General features: G+C 41.5%; 1 protein-coding gene and 1 long non-coding RNA gene across 3 annotated transcripts in view; one reads left to right on the forward strand and one right to left on the reverse strand.

Moving 5' to 3' along the window:
• IL20RA (interleukin 20 receptor subunit alpha) overlaps positions 1–13,953 on the reverse strand; it is a 34,071-nt gene extending 20,118 nt beyond the window's left edge. Inside the window, exon 1 of the mRNA XM_025861129.2 lies at positions 13,699–13,953. Within this exon, the coding sequence (XP_025716914.2) occupies positions 13,699–13,828 (130 nt within the window). The 5' untranslated portion in view covers positions 13,829–13,953. The remainder of the gene's footprint in view (positions 1–13,698) is intronic.
• Positions 13,944–21,095, forward strand: part of LOC141372999 (uncharacterized) — a 35,480-nt gene continuing 28,328 nt past the window's right edge. Inside the window, exons 1-2 of one of the 2 annotated variants that reach the window (XR_012378597.1) lie at positions 13,944–14,079; positions 14,646–14,740. This is a non-coding gene — a long non-coding RNA (uncharacterized lncRNA). Of the gene's footprint in view, positions 14,158–14,645; positions 14,741–21,095 lie in introns of both variants that reach the window. The other variant, XR_012378598.1, reaches the window with a different exon arrangement.

Raw genomic sequence — 21,095 nt, forward strand, 5'->3', positions numbered from 1 at the left:
ACCGTTAACAAGTAAAAAAATAAACAAACATGTACTTATAAATTTGGTGATTAGGCTATGAAAGGGAATAAGGTTGGAGCAGTGGGCCATAGAACCTACGCAGATAGGGTGTTAGGAGTCAGCTTGGCGTGGGAGGGCAGTGTCCCAGGCAAAGACCCCTGAGATGGAAAAAAAAAATCTCATCCAAAAAGACATTTCCTTGGAACTGTCAAAAGGCCAGTGTGTTTGGGAAAAAAAAAAAAAAAAGTGAGGAAGAGGAGAGTGGCCAAGAAGAAATTGAAGAAGTACATAGAGCTGGAGTCCCCATCTCTATAAGCCCTGGGAGGGAATCTGGATTCCATTTGAAATTCAGTGCAGAAGTATTGAAGCCCTTTAAATAGGGGGTGCTATGAGCCTATTTATACTTCAAATAGATTAATTCATTACTGAGGGGAGAAAGATTGGATGGGGGCAGGAATAGAACTGGAGAGACCAGCAGGACCATAATTACAGCAGTCCTGTAGGACCGGGGAAGGATGGGCTTGCACCCCGATGCTGGCTGTGGGTATGGAGCTGGGTGGGCAGTTCGCAGCTCTGTTTTCAAAGTAGAAACAACAGGGCATCCTGATGAGGCAAAGCAAGAGTCTCAGCAGCAGAATTCCTATGTTGTGAAAGCTAACAGATGAAGATTTATCAAGGAATACTTGCCCTTTTATCTGTTTTGATGATGCAAAGGAGTATTAAAAAATAGAATTAGCACTTTTTTTAAGGAGAAGAAATAGCACACTTAAAGACAGTTGATAACTAGTATTTTCTCGTGTTTCTTAAATCTTTGTGAAGTTTTTAGGCATTATGTTTGTTTCAAGTTTGGAAAACATAAAAGACACTCCTGAGTAAACATTTAAATTGAGGTAAGTCATTTTTCTAACCTGCCAGTACTGATAAGATAATTTATTCAACACTGAAGTGAAAATATGTCACACCCACATTGATGTCAGGAGTCATGTGCCAACTTATGAGTAACAAAAGCATTTTTGTTCACATAGATTTATGGCCTGTAAGTACAGCTCTGATTCTCTGGTAGTCCATCCATTTCACATCCTAAATCATAGAGCTGTTGGATTGGCACACAGAGTTTTATTTCTGGGAATGCTGTAGGATTACAACTTTAGTTTGGAACACAAGATTCTTCATGATCTGGTCTAGCCTTTCCTTTTGCAGTTCTGCCAAATGCACCATATTCACCAGCCACACCAAACTACCTGTGATACCCTAACTTGTTCCACTGTTCTGTGCCTTTACGATTTTGGTGCCCTCCTCCTAAAGCATCTTTTGGAACTAAAAGACCCCTCATTCCTCCATGTGTGTATCCATGTGTGAATACTGGCTCGGACTATTTTAATGACGTGATGATGCTGTGATGTTACGTAGGGTATGCATGGTCTCCACTAAAGGGCGGGGTGGGGGGCATTCTTGATGACAGTCATCTGGATAAGAGGCTGGTCTTTGAAGAGAAAATGGAACTCAGCAGACCTCAAAAAGGGGTGGGAACTCTGGGCTCCTTTTCAGCTTCCCTGACCAGGTATGGACTTTGAGCAAGGGAGGGATACTTAATGGTGCCCCTTGAATTGTGGTTATTTAAGATGGCCTCTGCATTATCAAAGCTGTGAAAGTTCAGTAAGGAGGTGTCTACTTAATGAACTTCCAACTAATGATTGGCTAGCTCTATCTGTAAGCCACCTCATTCAGATTTGTGTCTGCTCTCAGTGTTTATTTTCCTTTTGTAATATCTTGGCCTTTGGGGAAGTTTTCTAGCCCAGCCTCATTTATGTTATACACCATAAGGAGAAAGTCCTGTCTCTGTTCTTGGGTCTCTTTAGTAGGAAGAGAATTGATAAATGACATTTGAAATGTAAATCTGTAACAACTTCATTGGTGGAATATTATAAAATGTGGCTACTACTTTCGTTCCAAGAGTTACCTTACATAAATATAGATCTCCAGGTGTAGCAAAATGGTATGCAACATTTTCCTAGTGGTCTTAAAGCTAATACTACATCCTCTAAGAATGTTGCTGTTGTACTTATATGCCTGACAGTCAAAGACATTTCCATTTCATTATACTGTGGGAAAAGCTCATGTATAAATTAGTGCCTAATGTATGCCCATAAAAAGTGGTGAGGTTTTCAGAGTGAACTCACGAAGGGTCAGGGTAATCAGTCTTGATGTTACCGAAACCTCTGTCCTTGGGTGCTGAGGCAATTTGATTTTCCTATTATGGACTGTAAGTTCATCCACCAGTGAGGAAAACAACTAGGCTGTAAGAGGCTCAACAGTCAAATGTGTCCACCTCTGGTGACTTCCCCTGTGGGGCCATTCAAGTTTCTCAAGCTCATGACTAACTAGGGAACGTTGGCATAGAGGAAACCCTGCCCAACCTTACCCAGAGAACGTTTCCAACCCCTAGCCCCTTCTGTCTTTCTGAAGCTAGAGCAGAGTTAAGGAATCACCAGGTTCTGAGCCATTGGACATTGGGCTCCATGTTTTATAGTCTTTGTATCCCCAGCAGTGGGCAAATAAATGCTTTTGAACTGAACTAACCAGGGGCTGGTGGGGCTCATATAAATCATGAAGGCAGGGCAGGACCCAGATACACATGAGGATTCAATGGGGGTGGGAACCGCCTAAACTGCCAAATCTTGGTATCTTGAAACCACCCTGGTCAACTTACATTGTACACAGGGGATTGACACAGTCAAAAGACACTCAACAGATGCTTTTTAATGAAGGAACAGTAGCCCACACATGGCAAGTGGCTGCTACATATTGCAAGTCTCTTTTGAAATAGGAAAATACCTTAATATGCTTGTATCAGCTCTTTATTGTGGGGAGTGAGGTTAAAAAAGTTAACAAAAAGCACCAGAGGGTGATGAACCAATTTCAGAAAGCACGAGCTGTACACAACTCATCGTAACCACCAAATGAGCGTCAAATGGTATTGCTGCCTGTAGACAGATTATCTTTGGTCTTGTTCTAACTTCATCATGCTGAAAGGAAAAGCAGGTTTTCTTTTGTCGCAAGTTGTAAACTAGTTCTCTTGAAAAATATTAACTTCTCTTTCTCCTCTTTTCTTTAATTATATCTCAAGGACCCTTAAAAACTAGTCATCTAAAAACAGCCCTTACAATGTGATTCAGGAACTATTTTCCTAAGAAAAGTTACATAGCTGTGTTCTATAAAGGAGAGAGCATGGGTTGGCGTTAATATTAGTTCCTGTAAACTCGATGGTCTTCCCCGAACCTCCATCTGCACAGTTATTTCTCTACTCTCTCTTGGCCCACTCACTGCTGGATGTGTGGGCTGCCTCGATGTTCTCTCTAATAATACTGTCCCTCACACAGGGCTGCCACCTGCCCTCCCTCACTGGCTTCTAGTAATTGTTTATGTGAGTAGGTCAGAGAGAAGCTCCAAGAACAAGAGTTCCAGAGCCACACTGGAGCCCACTCTCTGCTCTACCACTTAGCACAGCCATGTGCCCTCAAGTCGTTTACTTAATCTTTGTGCCTCAATTTCCTCTTTGTAAAATAAAACAATACTATGTGCTTCATAGGATTGATGGGATGATTAAATAAAATTCTTTACACAGACCTCCTGGAACAGTGCCTGGCACAAAGAAAGAGCTCAATCATTGTTCACTTAGTGTTCTCCTCCATAGTTACTAGTCTCACTTTACAGCTGAATCGATAGAGCCCCAGAGAAGCTGCATGCCTTGGCCACGGTTATGCAACCATTTGGAGGATACCTGACTGAGGCCAAGTGTTCTGACTATGACAGGGCGCCTATAGTAGGATACTCACCTACCGCCTTTAGGAAATGCTACAAAGAACACTGTTGTGGGAAGAAGGGATTGTATGATTATTATAAATTTTGCATGTGATAGATGATTTATTCTAAGGAGAGACAGAAGAAATGCAATGAGGAAAACCCAAGTATTTCTTCTTCACTGAAGCTTTTCCTGGTGGAACTGTACACAGCCATGTCATTCATTCAACATAGTTACTGAGCACCTACTGTGTGCTAGAGATAGAAACTGATAGGCACTAGTGTGCAGCAGAAGCCAGAAATACACAGAAGGCTCTGCTCTCATGGAGCCAGCAGATAGATATTGCTTGAATCTGGGACACAATCCATCAATATATGCTTTCCCTGCCAGGAATGTGAAAATTTATGTGGATGAGTGATGCATGAATCATACAGAAAAAGCAGCGCTATTTCTTTATAGCCACACCTCAACAAATAAATGTATGTGCTTAAACATGTTTTTGACTATTGCTGTTGGTACCTAGTAGCAAGCAAGACCTTAAAGTCAAGACTAATTTTTAAAAGAAATATATTGGAGTTTAGCCATCAAAGAGAGTGTGCATCTTCCATGTGGTTCCCAGGGGAGGGTTTATAATTATTCTTATGGTACTGCTCAGCTCATGGCATTTGGGGCATGCTTCCTTTCAGCTATAATTGTTATCAAAGGTAGCTTATAAACATGCAAGAAATTCCTTCTCATTTTTTTTTATAGTCACACCTTGTTTTCACCCATTCGTAGCCTGATTTCCCAGCTTGATTACCCAAGTTTATTGGAAATGGCTTGGAATACTTTGAAAATTAAATCATACCTCCAAGATGAAGGTTTGCCACTTAATGGGCTATTCTGACCAACATGTGCAGGCTCTATTTGGAACTCTGAAAAAAGGAGTTTAAGAAATACATTGCGGTGAGATTTTTGTGCATCACCTCCTAAAAGGCCTATTTTGAAGACACCATTATTAACTTGTATATGTCAGCCCCACTGCTAGAAAACCAGTTGTACTACCTTATGTCATATCTTATATAAATGTCTTCCTTTCCCTTTTAGAAGTTAGCCTTTTGTGGACAGGAATTTGATTTTCTCTACATTTTGTGATCTCTAAAGTATCTTGATTTGTAATAATGAACATCATAGTAACTGTGAAGAAGTAGATTTGAATGTGGGTTGGAGCCTCTACTACTTGATAACTTGCCTTAGAAAGGAAAAGATGAAAGTAAGAAGAGAGTTAAGGGTAACCCATTTGGGACCACTAAGGTATTGAAAAGAATAGCTGTTGGGAATTCCAAGTTCAATCAACAGGTATTAATTAAATATCATCTATTTTTCATCTGCTCAAGGTCACAAAGTTGGTCCATAGCCCATTTGTTTGCCTAAGCTGACCTCCCAGAAGAGGAAAGACTGTGAGTGTCATCTCCAAGGCTCTTGATGATGAGCACAATGGAAGCATGAAAGTCAGTAAAGGCTGAATGCAAAAATAAATAAATAAATAAATATCATCTATTTTTCAAATCATTTTCACAACTAGTTCTTCTTTATCCTCACAGAGCAAAGCCATTCTTTTTTTTTAAAAAAAATAATTTATTCTACCCTCATTCTTTTTTTTTTTAATTTTTATTTATTTGACAGAGAGAGAGACAGCGAGAGAGGGAACACAAGCAGGGGGAGTGGGAGAAGGAGAAGCAGGCTTCCCGTGGAGCAGGGAGCCCGATGCGGGGCTCGATCCCAGGACCCTGGGATCATGACCTGAGCTGAAGGTCAGACGCTTAACGACTGAGCCACCCAGGCGCCCCGCAAAGCCATTCTTTTATTCATATCTCTATCACTTGAAATTTTCAGAGAGAAAGTCAACAAAACAAAAATGTCAGAAAATAATTAATAGAAAAAGTAAGAGAGTTTTAAAAATAATTATTTAGTGGGAAGGAACTGGGAAGTAATTATTTAGGGGCGATTTGTAAGTCATTAATAGTATTTGCTTCTTGTTCATTGTGGACTGGCATTTTGAGGTAAATGAAGTTGATGGTGTGATCACCGTTATAATCTCAGATTTTCCAGTTGGACAAGACCAAAATGGAAGTGTAGAGTAGCCATCAAAAACACTGTCAGAAAGGTAAACATGGTTTTCAGTAGGCTAACTCTCCTCTACAGTGAAAGTAGAAGCTTTGATGTTTTTGAGGGTGACCAGGACTACGATCAGACCTCTCTGGGGTTGAACTACGCCTTGATGAAGTTGTGTAACAACATGCAATAAGATGAACAGAAGTCCCACATTCTGCCTGGGCCACACTGAAGATCAGCTCTTTTAGGTCCTTAACTGCCACAAGGATGTAAAAAAGCACGGGTCATTAGAAAAGCAGAGCAACAATGAAGAGGCCACCCACAACGAGGAGTCAAGGGCATTGCTGCACTGAGCAATGGGCATTGCACCAGCCTTGGAACTTCTCCAGGGACAACTGAGAGAATGGATCAATTAAGATACTCCCTTTGCTCTTGCTCACTAAAGCCAACAGAGCCTTCAAAGGGCTGTGTTGATTAAGGAAGTGGGAAATAGCACCTAGGACACCAGCCTTATCTTGCGAAACCACAGCTGTAACAATTGTGCCTTTTGATAACCGAGTGTGTGGTTTGATTCCGTATTGCAAAAAGCCACAGACCACAGTGATTTGAGGCTGCCAATGACCATGAAGTCAGGCTGTCCTATAGCTACCAAGCTCCTTACTCCTGCCCACGTTTTGTTTGCTGATTTGTAGTTTTATAAGAAAGAACTGTAGGTGTGAAAAAGGAATATTAACTACTTGGTAATTTATAGACAGAATATGCTTAGAGCAGGATTTAGCTTCACAGGTATACCTTGGAGACATTGCAGGTTCAGTTCCTGGCCACTGCACTAAAGTCAGTATCACAACAAAGTGAGTCAAATGAATGTTCTGGTTTCCCAGTGAATACAAAAGTTATGTTTACATTATACTGTTGTCCACTAAATGTGCAACAGCATATGTCTAAGAAGCCAATGTACATAACTTAATTAAAAAATACTTTATTGCTAAAAACTGCTAACCATCCTCTGAGCCTTCTGCAAGTTCATAATCACCGATCACAGATCACTGATAACCAGGACAAATCTAATAATGATGAAAAAGTTTGAAATATTGCGAGAATTACCAAACTGTGATACAAAGACAGAAAGTGAGCAAATGCTGCTGAGGACAATGGCGCTAATAGACCTACCTGCTTGATGCAGGCTTGCCACAAATCTTCAATTTGTGAAAAATGCCATACTGACAGAGTGCAATAAAATGAGGTATGATTGTATCTTCCTGCTAATATTTGAAATGAAAAAGAGCTGAATTTATAGTAAGTTATAATTGTTTTACATAATATGGATGACAGCCTACCTATAACTATTTATTAAATTTATGTTTTTTTCCTAAAAGCATTGGAAGTATTTGTTCATAACAAGACATTTAACTTCAATACCTCATTGCTTGTATAATGCATCTTTTCTCCTCAAATAGGGAGAATGTGAAGTGATATACATAAAATTTTGTATATATCTAATATCAAATTATACACACACACACACACATACCAGCAACTCTTATGAGTCTCAGTTTAGAGGACCCTTTTTATAGGAAGCCCTGCCTGCCTTCTAGATTTGATTGGTTACCTTGTTCCGTGCTTCTAAAGAAGCGTGTTTTTCTCAGTTCTGGCATTTATACTCTAACGTAATTACCTGTCTGTGACTAAAAGCTCTGTGAAGAAAGACACCTTGTTTTCATGTTCACCTCAATACCTACAACTGTTCCTGATGGATGTGAATGAATGACATTGAATGAATGAAAAGTGCTCAAATCACATTGTGTCGAGGTATATGTTAACTTCTGAAAATTCAAAATGGATGCATGGCGTGTTAAGGTAATTCTTCTTCGTTAAATCTGATCACCTCGAATACCTTATTCCCCTAAGTTATTTGCTCCTGAAATGCATGTGATATTCTATTTTACACTTAGAAATTATGAGCTAATTTTTAAAATAACGAAGTAGAGCATTTAGTAGATAATTTAGTGGACTTTTTGCAACACATATATTTTAATCTAAAATGGAGGAGGAAGGCTAGCTTGAAATTAGAGTGATAGCCTTAAGTATGAAAATGGTCCTTGTTGGAGCAAGAGCGAGGATTTTGCAGTGAAAGTGCCCCTAAGATAAGCCGAGGCAGGAGGTAGGGGTCTGAGGAGAGTGAGCCCCTCTGCTGAAGAAATTTGAACTGTACTGTCTTTATTACACACCACTGATGGCTCTCCCCCCCTTTTTTTATTGAGGTAGAATTGACCTATAACATTATATTAGTCTTAGGTTTACAAAATAGTAATTCCATATTTGAATATATTACCAAATGGTGTCTCTCTCTTATGTTCATACCTCATAAAGTAACCTTAATTAGGTATAGTGTCTGTAGAGAGGTAATCAGTTAAAAAGAGGTCGTTAGGGTGGGTCCTAATCCAATATGACTGGTGTCCTTATAAAAGGGGGAAATTTAGACACAGAGACACGCACAGAGGGAAGATAATGTGAAGAGACAGGGAGAGCACCATGCGAAGGCAGAGAATTGGAATGAAGATCAACAAGCCAAGGGATGCCGAAGATTGCCAGCAAGCACCAGAAGCTAGGAGAGAGGCATGGCACAGATGCTCCCTCACAGCCCTCAAAAGGAGTCAACCCTGCTAATATCTTAATTTCAGGCTTCTAGCTTCCAGAACCATGAGATAATAAATTTATGTTATTTTTCAGCTACCCAGTTTGTGGTACCCTGCTACGGCGGCCTCAGAAAACTGATCCAGGAGGTGTCTTTTGCTTGCTTGTATCTTTCCTCAAAAATGAACACAGTGTTTACTGAGGAGAACAATGAATGCTTTAAAGGCTGCCCAATCTCCAGAAAGTAAAGATGAAGGGATTGACGCAAGAGGCAAAATATCTGCAAAGTTGAGAAGGAGAAAATTTAAATGGGGGAAATAATGTAAACAAATACTTTAACTGGGACAATGAAGTTGCCAAAAAACCTCCTATCCCCAAAATACAAACGCAACTGTGTGGGCTGGAACTTTGAGGAGGCTGGATGAAGAGCATACATGTTGAGAATCAAGAAGTATGAAGACAACTTACTGACAACTAGTCTGTATAGGAAAAAGTCTGCCAGTTCTGTGTGACTGAAGGCAGAGCCAGCAGCTGTACGGGAGCCATTTAGTGGCTCAATGTGCAACACAGTGGCCACCACAGTCAAGAAACAGAACTAGCGTTGGATAGCTAATCAGTAAAACTTTTTTTTTCCAGAAAAGTGTATCCTTAATTGCATCACAGACCAAAGCTCTAGATAAAACCTTATGCCATACTTCCATCCTTTATCCGTCGAGAAGCAAACAGAAAGAACACTACCTCCACAAAGGGAAATTGTCTTAATATGAAAGACTGAGTTGAAATGAGGGTTCAGAGTCTGTGTCTCTTAGGAGAGGACAACAAAGAAAAGGAGGGCAGTGCTTTCAGGCCTCAGGGACCCTATGTTCACTGAGAACTTGACGCTGAATCATTTAAGGACAAACAGGCCGGGCATAGTGCTTGAAATGTTAGTAGACCAGCCATCTCATCATGACCTACAGGGAGGCAGCGTGGGAGCTTGCAGACAAACTGGAACACACACATGCTAGAAAGACCAGGAGCGAGAGGCTGACATGACATAACTGGGAAGGTGGTTAGCTGAGAGCGGAGAAGACCCAGACGGTGCGTTTGGCTATCTGCATGGCCTGTTCTGCATGGCTTCGACCAACTGTGGGTGAAGATGCAAGAGAGCAAGACCTTAGCTCATTACACAGAAGGACACTGTAATAGTTGGAAGTCTGCAACGACAGGACATCCCTGCCTTGGGTGCCAGGCAGTGAGTGTCCCGTGATGACAGGTGCTCCAACAGACAGGTAATAATCTGGAAGTAATGCTTCGGAGGAGATTCATACGAGAAGCACTTGGATGGGACTTTAATAACCTCCTGTGAACCCCAGGTTTCTATTTCCAAAGGAATTCTGAAAACTAAAGTAGAGGATGTGTTTAATTTTAATGTTTCCAGTCGGCAATTATTCCCCTAAAATTTTCTTGTTCTCCAATTTTATAAGTAATTGACATATCTTGGAATTGATTATAAAGATTTAATTCATTTTTCTGGTATCAGCTTTTGTGTCAAATAATCATAAATATGGACCAAGAAAAATCAGAACACTTTCGGAATATCACACACATAGCATAAGTGTAATGTTAATAAGATGGATAAAATGATTTTACTCATTAAAATAGACGCTACATTAAGCTGCAGCGGATTCTCAGATGTCTATTTTTTAAAATTATCATGGAGACAAATGTGTCAATGAACACCTGGTAAAACTGTACGAAGAAGAAAAAGATGCAAATAGAAAATCGTTTGTAAAACGTCACATGCGTAACGAAAGGTGTTTTTAAGCAAAAACCTGCAAATGTACTGAGTAATATTTTGTGAAAAGTACTATGCCAAGCCCTAACAATGGCAACACACAGATACGCAGTTTTGTTTATTTAAAATACTATAGGGGCACCCGGGTGGCTCAGTCAGCTTAACGTCTGACTCTTGATTCCGGCTCAGGTCATGAACTCAGGGTCGTGGAACAGAGCCCCACATCGAGCCCCGGGCTCAGCGCAGAGTCAGCTTGTCCCTCTCCCTCCGCGCCCCCCACCCCGAGCCCGCGCCCATGCTCTCTCTCTAAAATAAATTTTAAAATCTTAAAAAAAAAAATGTTATAAAAATAGGTAATGTTTTATGTCGAAATGCTTATCCTAACATGTTCATTTTATAACATGAATAATTCCATCTGCCTATTCCTTTGTCCAAAGTTTATGCTTAAATGGGAAATAATACGTCCTACCTATGGCTCTACCCGTCCGAGCCGTATCAAAGGTACAGAAAACTGTCAGTCCCTCCTCAGCCCTACCACATTGTTCCTATACCACACCACCTCCCAGGGGTGACGACTCTCCTTAGCTGGAGAGTGAATACTGCCTTTCCTGGGTTTGTTCTATAGGAAGCTCAATAAACAGTTATTACAGGCCGTAGCTACACACATTCTGAAGAGAGAGGCTGGTGATCCTATGCCACACAGTTGGATCTGGGATACATCATGCTCTCTAGACAGGCTGAGGATGCGCCTCTAGCTGATAAATGTGGAAGCCATGCAAATGTACAAGAAACGACCTTGTGTCTGCTCCAAAGTAACAGTAACTACACAATGAAAATCCCTGCAGACACCACTAACCAAGCGATCAAGGTTAACATCAGCATCAACAAGACATATTGATATCATAAATCCTTAGCTATGATGCACTGAGAAAGACAACATAGTTTGCTCAAAAGGAATAACCTCACTCTCATCAAATGAACCCAAACTGAGGGACATTCTAAGAAGAGATGACACTCCAAAGGGTCAAGGACATGAAGCAAAAACAGGCTGAGGCACTGTCATAGATTGGTGGAGATGAAGGAGGCATGACAGCTAAAGGTAAAGCGGGATCCTGGAACAGAAAAAGAGCTTTAGTGGAAAAATGACTGAAATCTGAGCAAGGTCTATAGTTTGGTGAGTATATTATACCAATGTTAGTGCCCTGGTTCTGAACATTGTACAATAGTTATGTAAGATGTTAAACTTGGGAGAAACCAGCTAAGGGATTTACAGAAAGCCTACGGTTCCTGAAACTTTTCTGTAAGCTTCAAATTATTTCAAAATTAAAAGTTAAAGAAATAATGAAGGTAACTTAATTAGTTCACTGGAACCATCTGTGTGTGTACAAATAACTAACTCAGTGAAAGAGAATACCCAAACGCTGCCGTGTTGATATCAAAGAAGAGACATTTGAACAAATACCTTCACTGTGTTAATTATAGTAAATTGGTTCTAATGAGCATAGATGTAGTAGTAATATTTAGACTGTGGTCCACAAAAAAACTTGCAGGCGAGTTCAGAATTGTTCTACAGCAATGGATACCTCTGAAAGGCTTGAGGAGAGGAGAACATGACCTTGGGAAGTCATGTTCTCCCGCTCTCTCTTATTGGCTTTGGATGCTTGTTTATCTAATGCTGACCACAGTTCCTTATCTTCATTGAAGAATAAGCATGGAAATGGGCCAACAGGGCAGAGTTTGATATGCAACAGGGATAAACTTGCTGGTGAAACTTCTACCCCGGGAGAGTTTAAAGAATGAAAGTGAATGCGGGTGTCATGGCTGCCTTGAGGGAACATCACAGATGTTCTGAATAACGTTAAAAGCTTACCTGAAATTAAATATCAATATTTTCCTAGAATGTTGATGCTACGTTGAGTCTTGTTTTTTCCTTCTCTTTGAATGTTTGGTTTATACAGCCTGATCCAAATACTAAGTTTGGTGACTGAATATTTGTGCTAAAACGTTCAAAAAATTTAAGTAGTACCCTACCCAAGAGTGGCAATGCCATCTAACCCTTAGAAAGCCCACATTGTTTAGCAAATATTGTGGCTGACTCATCGGGATAGAAATCACTCTCTATTAAGAAGCTGTCTCTCCCACTCCCCTTCAATGGTTTGTCCATTTCCCACCCTTCTCCCTCTTGGCAACCATGAGTTTGGTCTCACTATTTATGGATCTGTTTCTGCCTTTCGTTTGTTTATTCATTTGTTTTCTTTTTTAAATTCCACACATAAATGAAATCATATGGTATTTGTCTTTTTCTGCCTGACTTATTTCACTTAGCATAATACTCTCTAGGTCCACCCATATGGCAAATGGCAAGATCCCATTCTTTTCTATGGCTGAATAATATTCCTGTACGGGGTGTGAGGGTGGGTATCGCATCTTGTTTAGCCACTCATCTATCATGGGCACTGGCATTGCTTCCATACTAACTGTATCAAACTTAAACAACTTTTTCTTTGACTACTGAGAACACTGCACTTTAGAGGACAACTTTCTTTCCGTATTCACTGTTGTTCAGCTCTGGGTTAAAAGTCATAAAGGCCTGAACCACGTCCCTCCAAAATACAGTATTCTGGGAAGCTTTGCTGGTTTTAGTTTTTTTAAAAAATCCCCGATATCTTGCTTTTAAAAAAAAAATCTTTTTCTCATATAACAGTGCAGAAGAAAAAGAGAAATCAGGTTAATGAATCATCCTGGCTTACTGGATTCCAGTTGGTAGAATTTCAACTTAACACAGCAAAGCAAATTTCAGTCACCTTATGTCATAAATCAGTTAAAAGTTTTGTTATTTCCGAAAAATCAAAGAGCACATATCTGTACAGGGTCTTAACTGCAAAGGAAAAACAAAGACGTGCTCAAGAGAGGCGATCTTAGTTTAGAAACGCTGCGTCTTTCTGGACCCTGTTCTTTTCCGAGCAGACCCTTCCCCGGGAGTCCGGTATTTTTAAGCAAGCGCAACCGTCACCGCCCGCCGCGGGTTGGTCCCCGTTAAAGGCCGGCGGGTCGGTGCGGGCGAGGGCGCCGCGCACGGTCACTGTCGCCAACCGCAAGTGCCGAGCTGCCGGTTCCACTCAGAGCGACCCCTGTCACCCTTCCTCCACCTCACTGCACGCCCCGCAGTGGGAAGAGTGAAGCTCTCAATCCTGCGAACTTGACGCTGGCGCGCGAGAGGCGCGCTGAAGTTTCTCCCGGGGCTCCCAGCGCCGACCCCCGCGCCTCCCGCTCGGCGCGCGCCACCCCGAAACCCGCGGGCGGACGGACCCCGGCGGCGCTGGGCAGTCGGCGGGCCGGGTCCCGTCACGTCCCGGTCCCTCACCAGGGCGCCCGGCCGCCACCCACCTACCTGCGCGTGCCGACGGCGCGGCCGCCAGCAGCTGCAGCAGCGGCGGCAGCAGCAGCAGCCGCAGGGCCCGGCGGCCGGGCGCCTGGGCCGCTCTGGCCGCCGCTCCCGCGGGGGGTCGCCGGGCCCACATGGGCTGCGGGGGCCGGGTCACATCTCGGCGGGCGGCCCGCCGCGTCCCGCCCCCTCGAGCCGCGCGGCCTTCCGCGGCGCCCCGGGCCCTCGGCTAGGGCGGCGCGCGGCGCAGTCCGCGGCCGGGAGCCCCGGGAGGCGGTACCCCGGCTGCGCCCCACCCGCGTCCCGCGGCAGCCCAGCTGGATGCCGGCGCGGAGGGGAGGGACCCCGCGATTTCTGGTCCCCGGCCACGCAGTTCTGAGAGTCTGGGTGAGTTTCCACTGCCACGACCTGTTGCGAGGTCACTGGTGCAGGTAAAAGCCTGCACTCCGCGGAGGAGAGAGTGAGGTGAGCACACAGAAAAGGGAGTCTGGTATTCGGGCCTGAGAGTCGCTCCTCTAAACTTTGAAATGTCAGAGTTCAGTGCCGGAAGAATGAAATGGGTATTTATTTCTCAACATACCGCCAGGCACTCCGTCATGCGTTGTATTTGATTTCATGCAATCCTCGCCACCGGCAACCAGGTATTGTCCCATTGTACAGAAAAGGGAGACTCAGAAAGTCAAGGTATCTGCTTGAATGAAGTCCCCCGAGCTTGTGAGCAGGGAGGAGCCTGCGGATTTCCACACGGGCCCGCTTCTAGGTCCCAGGCTCTTCATAACGGGACGGCGGGGGTGGAAGTGAAGAAATGTGTTGAAATAATTAAAATAGCATAAAGAACACCCGAGAGCCTGTCTCTGCTCTGGTCCTTGAGAGGGAGTTATAAAGGCTGGGCACCGCCTTAAAATAGAGAAATAAACGGTTCATCTCGGGTGTGTTCCCTCTTTCCCTCACAGAAAACCCAAGTGTACCAAATTAGGTGAGCTACCTTCATCTTAGAAAAAAGAATCTGAAGTATTTGAAAAGGAAGAAGTCTTTTTGCTGGGAGGGAGTAAGTATGCTACATCCTTCTCCCCAGAAAGACTTGGAAACAGAGAATAAATCCAGCTCGGTTGTCCCTTTGGCTGAGCTGGCGTTGTTGGGACGCAGAACCTAGGACTCTACAAACGTTTGTCAGCCGGGTCCTTTAGGTTCCATCGATAGGGGACGCTGGGTGAACGCTGACAGCTGGAGGAGCCGCGAGGGGACTGGCCTTCCTATTTGCTCCTCTCCTTAGAGGTGCCGCACTGTGGCTCCTCACCCTGGCAGGAGTAGCTGGTGCCATACTCCCAGAATCAGCTTCATTGCACCCCCTCAGAGACACCAGCACTGGGCTGGCCAGGCCCATTCTCAAGAGGCCAGAGTTCAGCTTCAGGGGGGGTTCCTCTGCCAGGATGTAACTCCCACATCTTCCTTTTGTTCCTTCAGCCCTGGGGGCTGAGTGTTGCTTCCCGTAGTTACTTCCAGGGCCTCAGTCCGAAAAATCCCCTTTTCACATTTTTAGTTCTCCAGCGTCTATTTAATCAATTCTACCTAGCAAATTCTGTTGGAAGAACTAGTGTGGTTTCTGTTTTCCTGGCTGAGGTCTTACTGATTCAGGAAGACGTAGGAAGGACTGAACATTTTAGGAAGGACTCTATGTTAGCAGCTCATCATGAGCATTGTGGTGAGTCACTGTTGTCCTTACTGACTGTCAATTTTATTAGTAGGGCTTCATCCTTATCATTTTAAGTCTAGTGGGTTAAATGTGATGTATATTTGCTACAAACGCATTTGGGGCCAATCATCTTTGGTATCTAAACTTTAGATAAACTTATATGCATTTCTGTTCAAATAGGAATCATTCGTGGTCCCAAAGGGCCTAAAGCAGGCAGGTACATTAGCCCTCCTTCCCTTATTCCCTACCCTTCTTAACTTGAGCAGTAACAGTTCTGTTACTTCGGCACACCCGTCTTCCCTCTGTCCTCAAGTTCCCCTTTGCACTTGTCAGACAGCAGGTCAGAATTTCACTGGTCTCATACCTGGTAACAGATTCACCGCTCTGTCCTCAATAGATGCCTGTGGTTCTCGTAGGAGGAGTGGGACCTAAAACATTGCTAAGTGTTCAGTTGATGTTTCCCATGCCTTAAATTCAAGAGTGTAGTCATGACTTCTTTTGTTTTTACCTGTAACCTGGAACTCACCTTAGGGAGTTCCCCTTGTACCTTTAAAATCTACCGTCTTACCCACCCTGCGAACTTCAGGAAGAAGCAGTCCAGTTCCCTCCCAGTCTAAACTTTCCCAGTCAAAATAAATCCTAGTATATCCTTCAGAAGATTTTTGAAATGACTCAACACATTCAAACTGATGTATTCTTCTGTCATGAAAATTACAACCTTTTTTTTTTTTTCCTGATTGGTGCTTTATTTTTCTATTAAGTTTTTAATTTCAGGGCACCTGGGTGGCTTAGTCCATTACGCATCTGCCTTAGGCTCAGGTCATGATCCCAGGGTCCTGGGATCGAGCCCCACGTCTGGCTCTCTGCTCAGCGGGGAGCCTGCTTCTCCCTCTCCCTCTGACTGCAGCTCCCCCTGCTTGTGTTCTCTCTCGCTCTGTCAAATAAATCAAGAAAATCTTTTTTAAAAAGAGTTTTTAATTTTAATTCCAGTATAGGTAATATACAGTGTTATTTTAGTTTCAGGTGTACAATACAGTGATTCAGCAATTCTACTCAGTGCTCATCAGGATAAGTGTGCTCTTAATCCCCTTTACCTGTTTCATCCATTCCCTACCCACCTGCTCTCTGGTGACCACCAGTTTGTCCTCTACAGTTAAGAGTCTCTTTCACAGTTTGTCTCTCTCATTTCTTCCTTTGCTCCTTTGTTTTGTTTCTTAAATTCCACATGAGTGAAATCATATGGTACTTGTCTTTCTCTGACTGACTTATTTTGCTTAGCATTATACCCTCTAGATCCATCCATGTTGTTGCAAATGGCAAGATTTCATTCTTTTTATGGCCTAATAATATTCCATTGTATTTATATACACCACATCTTCTTTATCTAGTCATCTATCCGTGGACACTTGGGCTGCTTCTATAATTTGACTATTGTAAATAATGCTGCTGCTATAAACATAGAGCATGCATGTATCCCTTTTAATTAGTGTTTTTGTATTTTTTGGCAAATACCCAGTAGTATGATTACCAGATTGTATGGTAGTTCTATTTTTAACTTTTTGAGGAACCTCCATACTGTTTTGCACCGCGGCTGCTGCAGTTTGCATTCCCACCAACAGTGCACGAGGGTTCCCTTTTCTCCACATCCTCATCAACACTTGTTGTTTCTTGTGTTTTTGATCTTAGCCATTCTGACAGGTATGAGGTGCTATCTCATTGTAGTTTTAATAGGCATTTCCCTGATGACAAATGATATTGAACATCTTTTCATGTGTATGTTGGCCATCTGTATGTCTTCTTTGGGGAAATGTCTAGATGGCAATCCTTCTTGCCATGATTTACCACCTACTGAGATCTTAATTTCGTGGAATCTGATGTATGGGTTTTTGAGCTTTTTGATCAGCAAGGCTGTAAACCAATACCTTCCATCCTCAACCCCAGCACTAATACAACAAACAAAAAAATACAAACTTTTCCTATTCCAGTTGAACTCCTAAATAGTTTCCAGGAATGATACATCATCATGATCATCACCATCATCGCCATCATGTGAGGCTACTGAATTCTGACTTTGAGCTAGGCACTATGCTAAGAAGGTTACACTTACCACCTTCTTAGGTTGTTACAACAATTCTATGAGTTAGTCAAATTTTCCCAAATGACAAAATGAGGAAACATGCTAGGTCAGGTTGTTCACTTAATAAGTGACAAAACTGGGATGTGAAGCCTGGTTAATCTAATTCCAAAGTCTGTGTTCATAATGACTTCCCTATATGCCTCTGCACTTAAGAAAAATAAAGCAAATACATTTATGGGGTGAACTGCAAAATAACATACATATGAAGATGTATACTTATTAATTTATGAAAAATGCAACATTGGTGTGATTTCCATATTGTAAACTACAACGTGAATGGAAACATGGGAACATTCCCATGGACACACAGTTATAGTCAGGGGCAGGTTCAGAATATACTAGGTTTCCAAAAGTAAACCTGAAGATTAGAGGGCAGATGATAGTTGGGGAAAAAGGAAGAAAGGAAAGAGTCCTGGGGAGATAATAAACATCCAGTATTTAGGAGATTTCTGAAATCCTTTTAGTCTACTCTGCCATTCGTTGTGGATATTTGGGACCACTAACAGTGTTTACATTATGCTGTCTGCTCAAATATAAATAATATCAAATAGTTAAAATCTTGTGGAATCCTATCTCATCAGATCTTCCTCCAACTCTTCCAAAAAAATTTTTTTGAGAAGTGGCCCATGCATTTTAAAAATTTTGTAATTGCTAAGTATAATATACATCAGAAAAATGCACCAATACAGATGTTACAGCTCAATGAGTTATCACTAAGGGAATGTGTTGGCAAGCATCACCCGAGTCAAGAAATAGAACAATGCTAACCCTACAGAGGCTGTCCTCTTACCGCTTTCTTTCTCCACAAAATCAGGCATTGAGTGTGTATTCCATTGTATCTGGCTTCTCATACTCAACATTATGCTGAGAATCATCTGTGTTACTGCCTATAGATTTAGTGCAACACTGTAACGTTATCCATTATGTGACTATGCTACAATTTATTTATACATTCTATTTTGATGACATTTAGAGTGTTTCCAGTTTGGAGCTATTAGCAGTAGTGCTGCTTGGAACATTCTAGTTCATGTCTCTTGCCTAGGTGCACATATTTCTGCCAGGTACATACCCAGAAGTGTAATTACTGGGTCATAGGACAGACATATTTCTGCTTACGTAAATAATACCAAACCTGTTTTCCAACGTGGTTATAACAATTTACATTCCCATCAGCTGCAATGCATTGAGAACTTTTTCATAAGTTTATTAGCCATTTGGATATACCCTTGTGTCAAGGATCTGCTCCCATCTCTTGCCTATTTTTTTCTAGTAGGTCGTCTTTTTATTTTATTTTTGTTTGAAGAAATTTGTTACATATGTTGAATATGAAGCCTTTGGCAGTTGTATATGTTACCAATATTTCTCCTTTTATTGTGGCTTGCCTTTCTGCTCTCTCAGTAGAGTGATAAAAGACGTTCCTAAATGTAATATGGTTTAATTTACCAATTATTTCTCTTATGGTGATTATTTTTTTGTGTCCTGTTTAAAAAATGTTATCCCACCTTAAGATCATGAAGATACTCTTCTAAGTTCTCTTCTGAAAATTTTATTGCTTTATTTTTCACATGTAAAATTATGATCTGCCTTGATAAACTAGGGGTTCAAATTTTATTTTTTATATGAGTTTGACTGACTCAGCACTCTTTATTGAAAAAAATCATCTTTTCCCTAAAGCTCCATCTTCTTCATAAATAAATGTCATTCGTTAATGGGTCTGTTTATAGATTATGCTCTGTTCCATTGGTCTCTTTGTCTATTATTTTGCCAAATCTCATACTATTTTACTTCCTTTCTTTTTGCTGGTAAACCAAGTCCCTCTACTTTGTTCTTATTTGAGTACCTTGGCTAATTTTGCCCTTTGTATTTCCATATACATTTTAGAATCACTTGTGAGTTCCCACAAAACAACTGGCTGACGTTTTTTTAAAGTTTTTTTTTTATTAAGTCATATCATACATAAAATAAGGTGCCTAAAGCACACTAATCTTAACTTTTTTCATATATACACAACCATGTTGCCAACCTCAGATCAAAATATAGGATATTTCCATCACTCCATAAGATTCGCTCATGCTTGTCATATACCTCTACCAGAGGAACTCACTGTTTTGACTTTCATTATCATCTGATTAGTTCTGACTCTTCTTGACCTTCTTATTGCTGGAACTATACCATAGGTATTCTGTGTCTAGCTTCTTTTATTCAACATAATAATATCTTTGAGGTTCATTCATGTTGTTCCATGGATGAATAGTTTTTACCTTTTTTTTTTTTATTATTGCTAGGAGTGTTCCATGATAAGTTTTATTTATTTATTTATTTTTAAAAGATTTTATTTATTTGAGAGAGAATGAAAGAGAGAGAGTACATGAGGGGGGGGGAAGGTCAGAGGGAGAAGCAGACTCCCTGCTGAGCAGGGAGCCCGACGCGGGACACAGGATCATGACCTGAGCCGAAGGCAGTCGCTTAACCAACTGAGCCACCCAGGCGCCCACCATGATAAATTTTAAATATCTGTTTATTTTTATGCCAAAAGCAAATATGAGGTTCCCAGGACAGAGATCAGTTTCTTAGGATTACCCACAGCAATAACCGCATCAGTTCTCTGGCTTCCATTCCTCTCTCTCTTTTGGGGTGATGTGAAGATAGCCAGGTGGATCCTGTGCATGCACCACAGGAAGGGAAACCCAAATTTATAAATCTAGAAGTTTAGATAGGCTACACACCCTTAGCTGCTGCTCTGTCTTTCTGAGAGAGGGACAGAAACTCTATCTCTCTAATGTAAACAAATACTTTGGAAAGTAAATGAATGCCCTCAGGAAGGCAAAGGGGAAAGTCCCTACCCTGGACTGCAAACACTTGGCTCTGGGGGGAGGTTAGTTTTATTATCTTTTGAATGAGAACACAGGGCTCCAGGTCTAACCCTCTTGCAATGTGAGGAGCAGATAAGTCAGGGAAGAGGAGCTAGTCTATGATGTGCCAATTTCCTTTGCTTAAGAAGGCAGACTGTCCAGAAACATGAAAATATTCATGGAGCATTGTTTCCCTGACATTCTATTATACGAATGTATATAACCTTTGATTTATCCATTCTCCTGTTGATGGACATTTGGGTTATTGCTTGTTACTGAGTTGTAAGAGTCCTTCATGTGTTCTGGATACTAATACTTTGTCAGATTTAGTGTTGCAAATATTTTCTCTCAGTTCATGGCTTGCCCTTTAATTTTTACAATAATATCTGCAAGAGCAAAAGTTTTTAATTTCATAAAATCTATTTTTTTCCATTTTTCCCCCTTGATGTATGTGTTTTGGTGTCTCATCTTCAGAAATCTTCATGCATTCCAAAGTTGAAAATGTTTTCTTCTAGAATTTTATACTTCTACCTTTTACAATTAAATCTATAACACATTGTAAGTTAATTTTGATGCCTGGTATGAGGAAAAAGTAGAGATGAATGCTTTTTCTCAGGCAGCTGTCCTATTGTTTCTGTGCCATTTTTTGGAAAGATTTTCAGTCTACATGAAATTGTGTTAGCCACTTTGTTAGAAATATATTGACCATATATGCATGAGT

This window comes from Callorhinus ursinus, unplaced genomic scaffold, assembly GCF_003265705.2.
Source record: "Callorhinus ursinus isolate GAN/ISIS: 27379988/994484 unplaced genomic scaffold, GSC_fseal_2.0 scaffold6, whole genome shotgun sequence".
In the NCBI taxonomy this organism is placed as follows: Eukaryota; Metazoa; Chordata; class Mammalia; order Carnivora; family Otariidae; genus Callorhinus; species Callorhinus ursinus.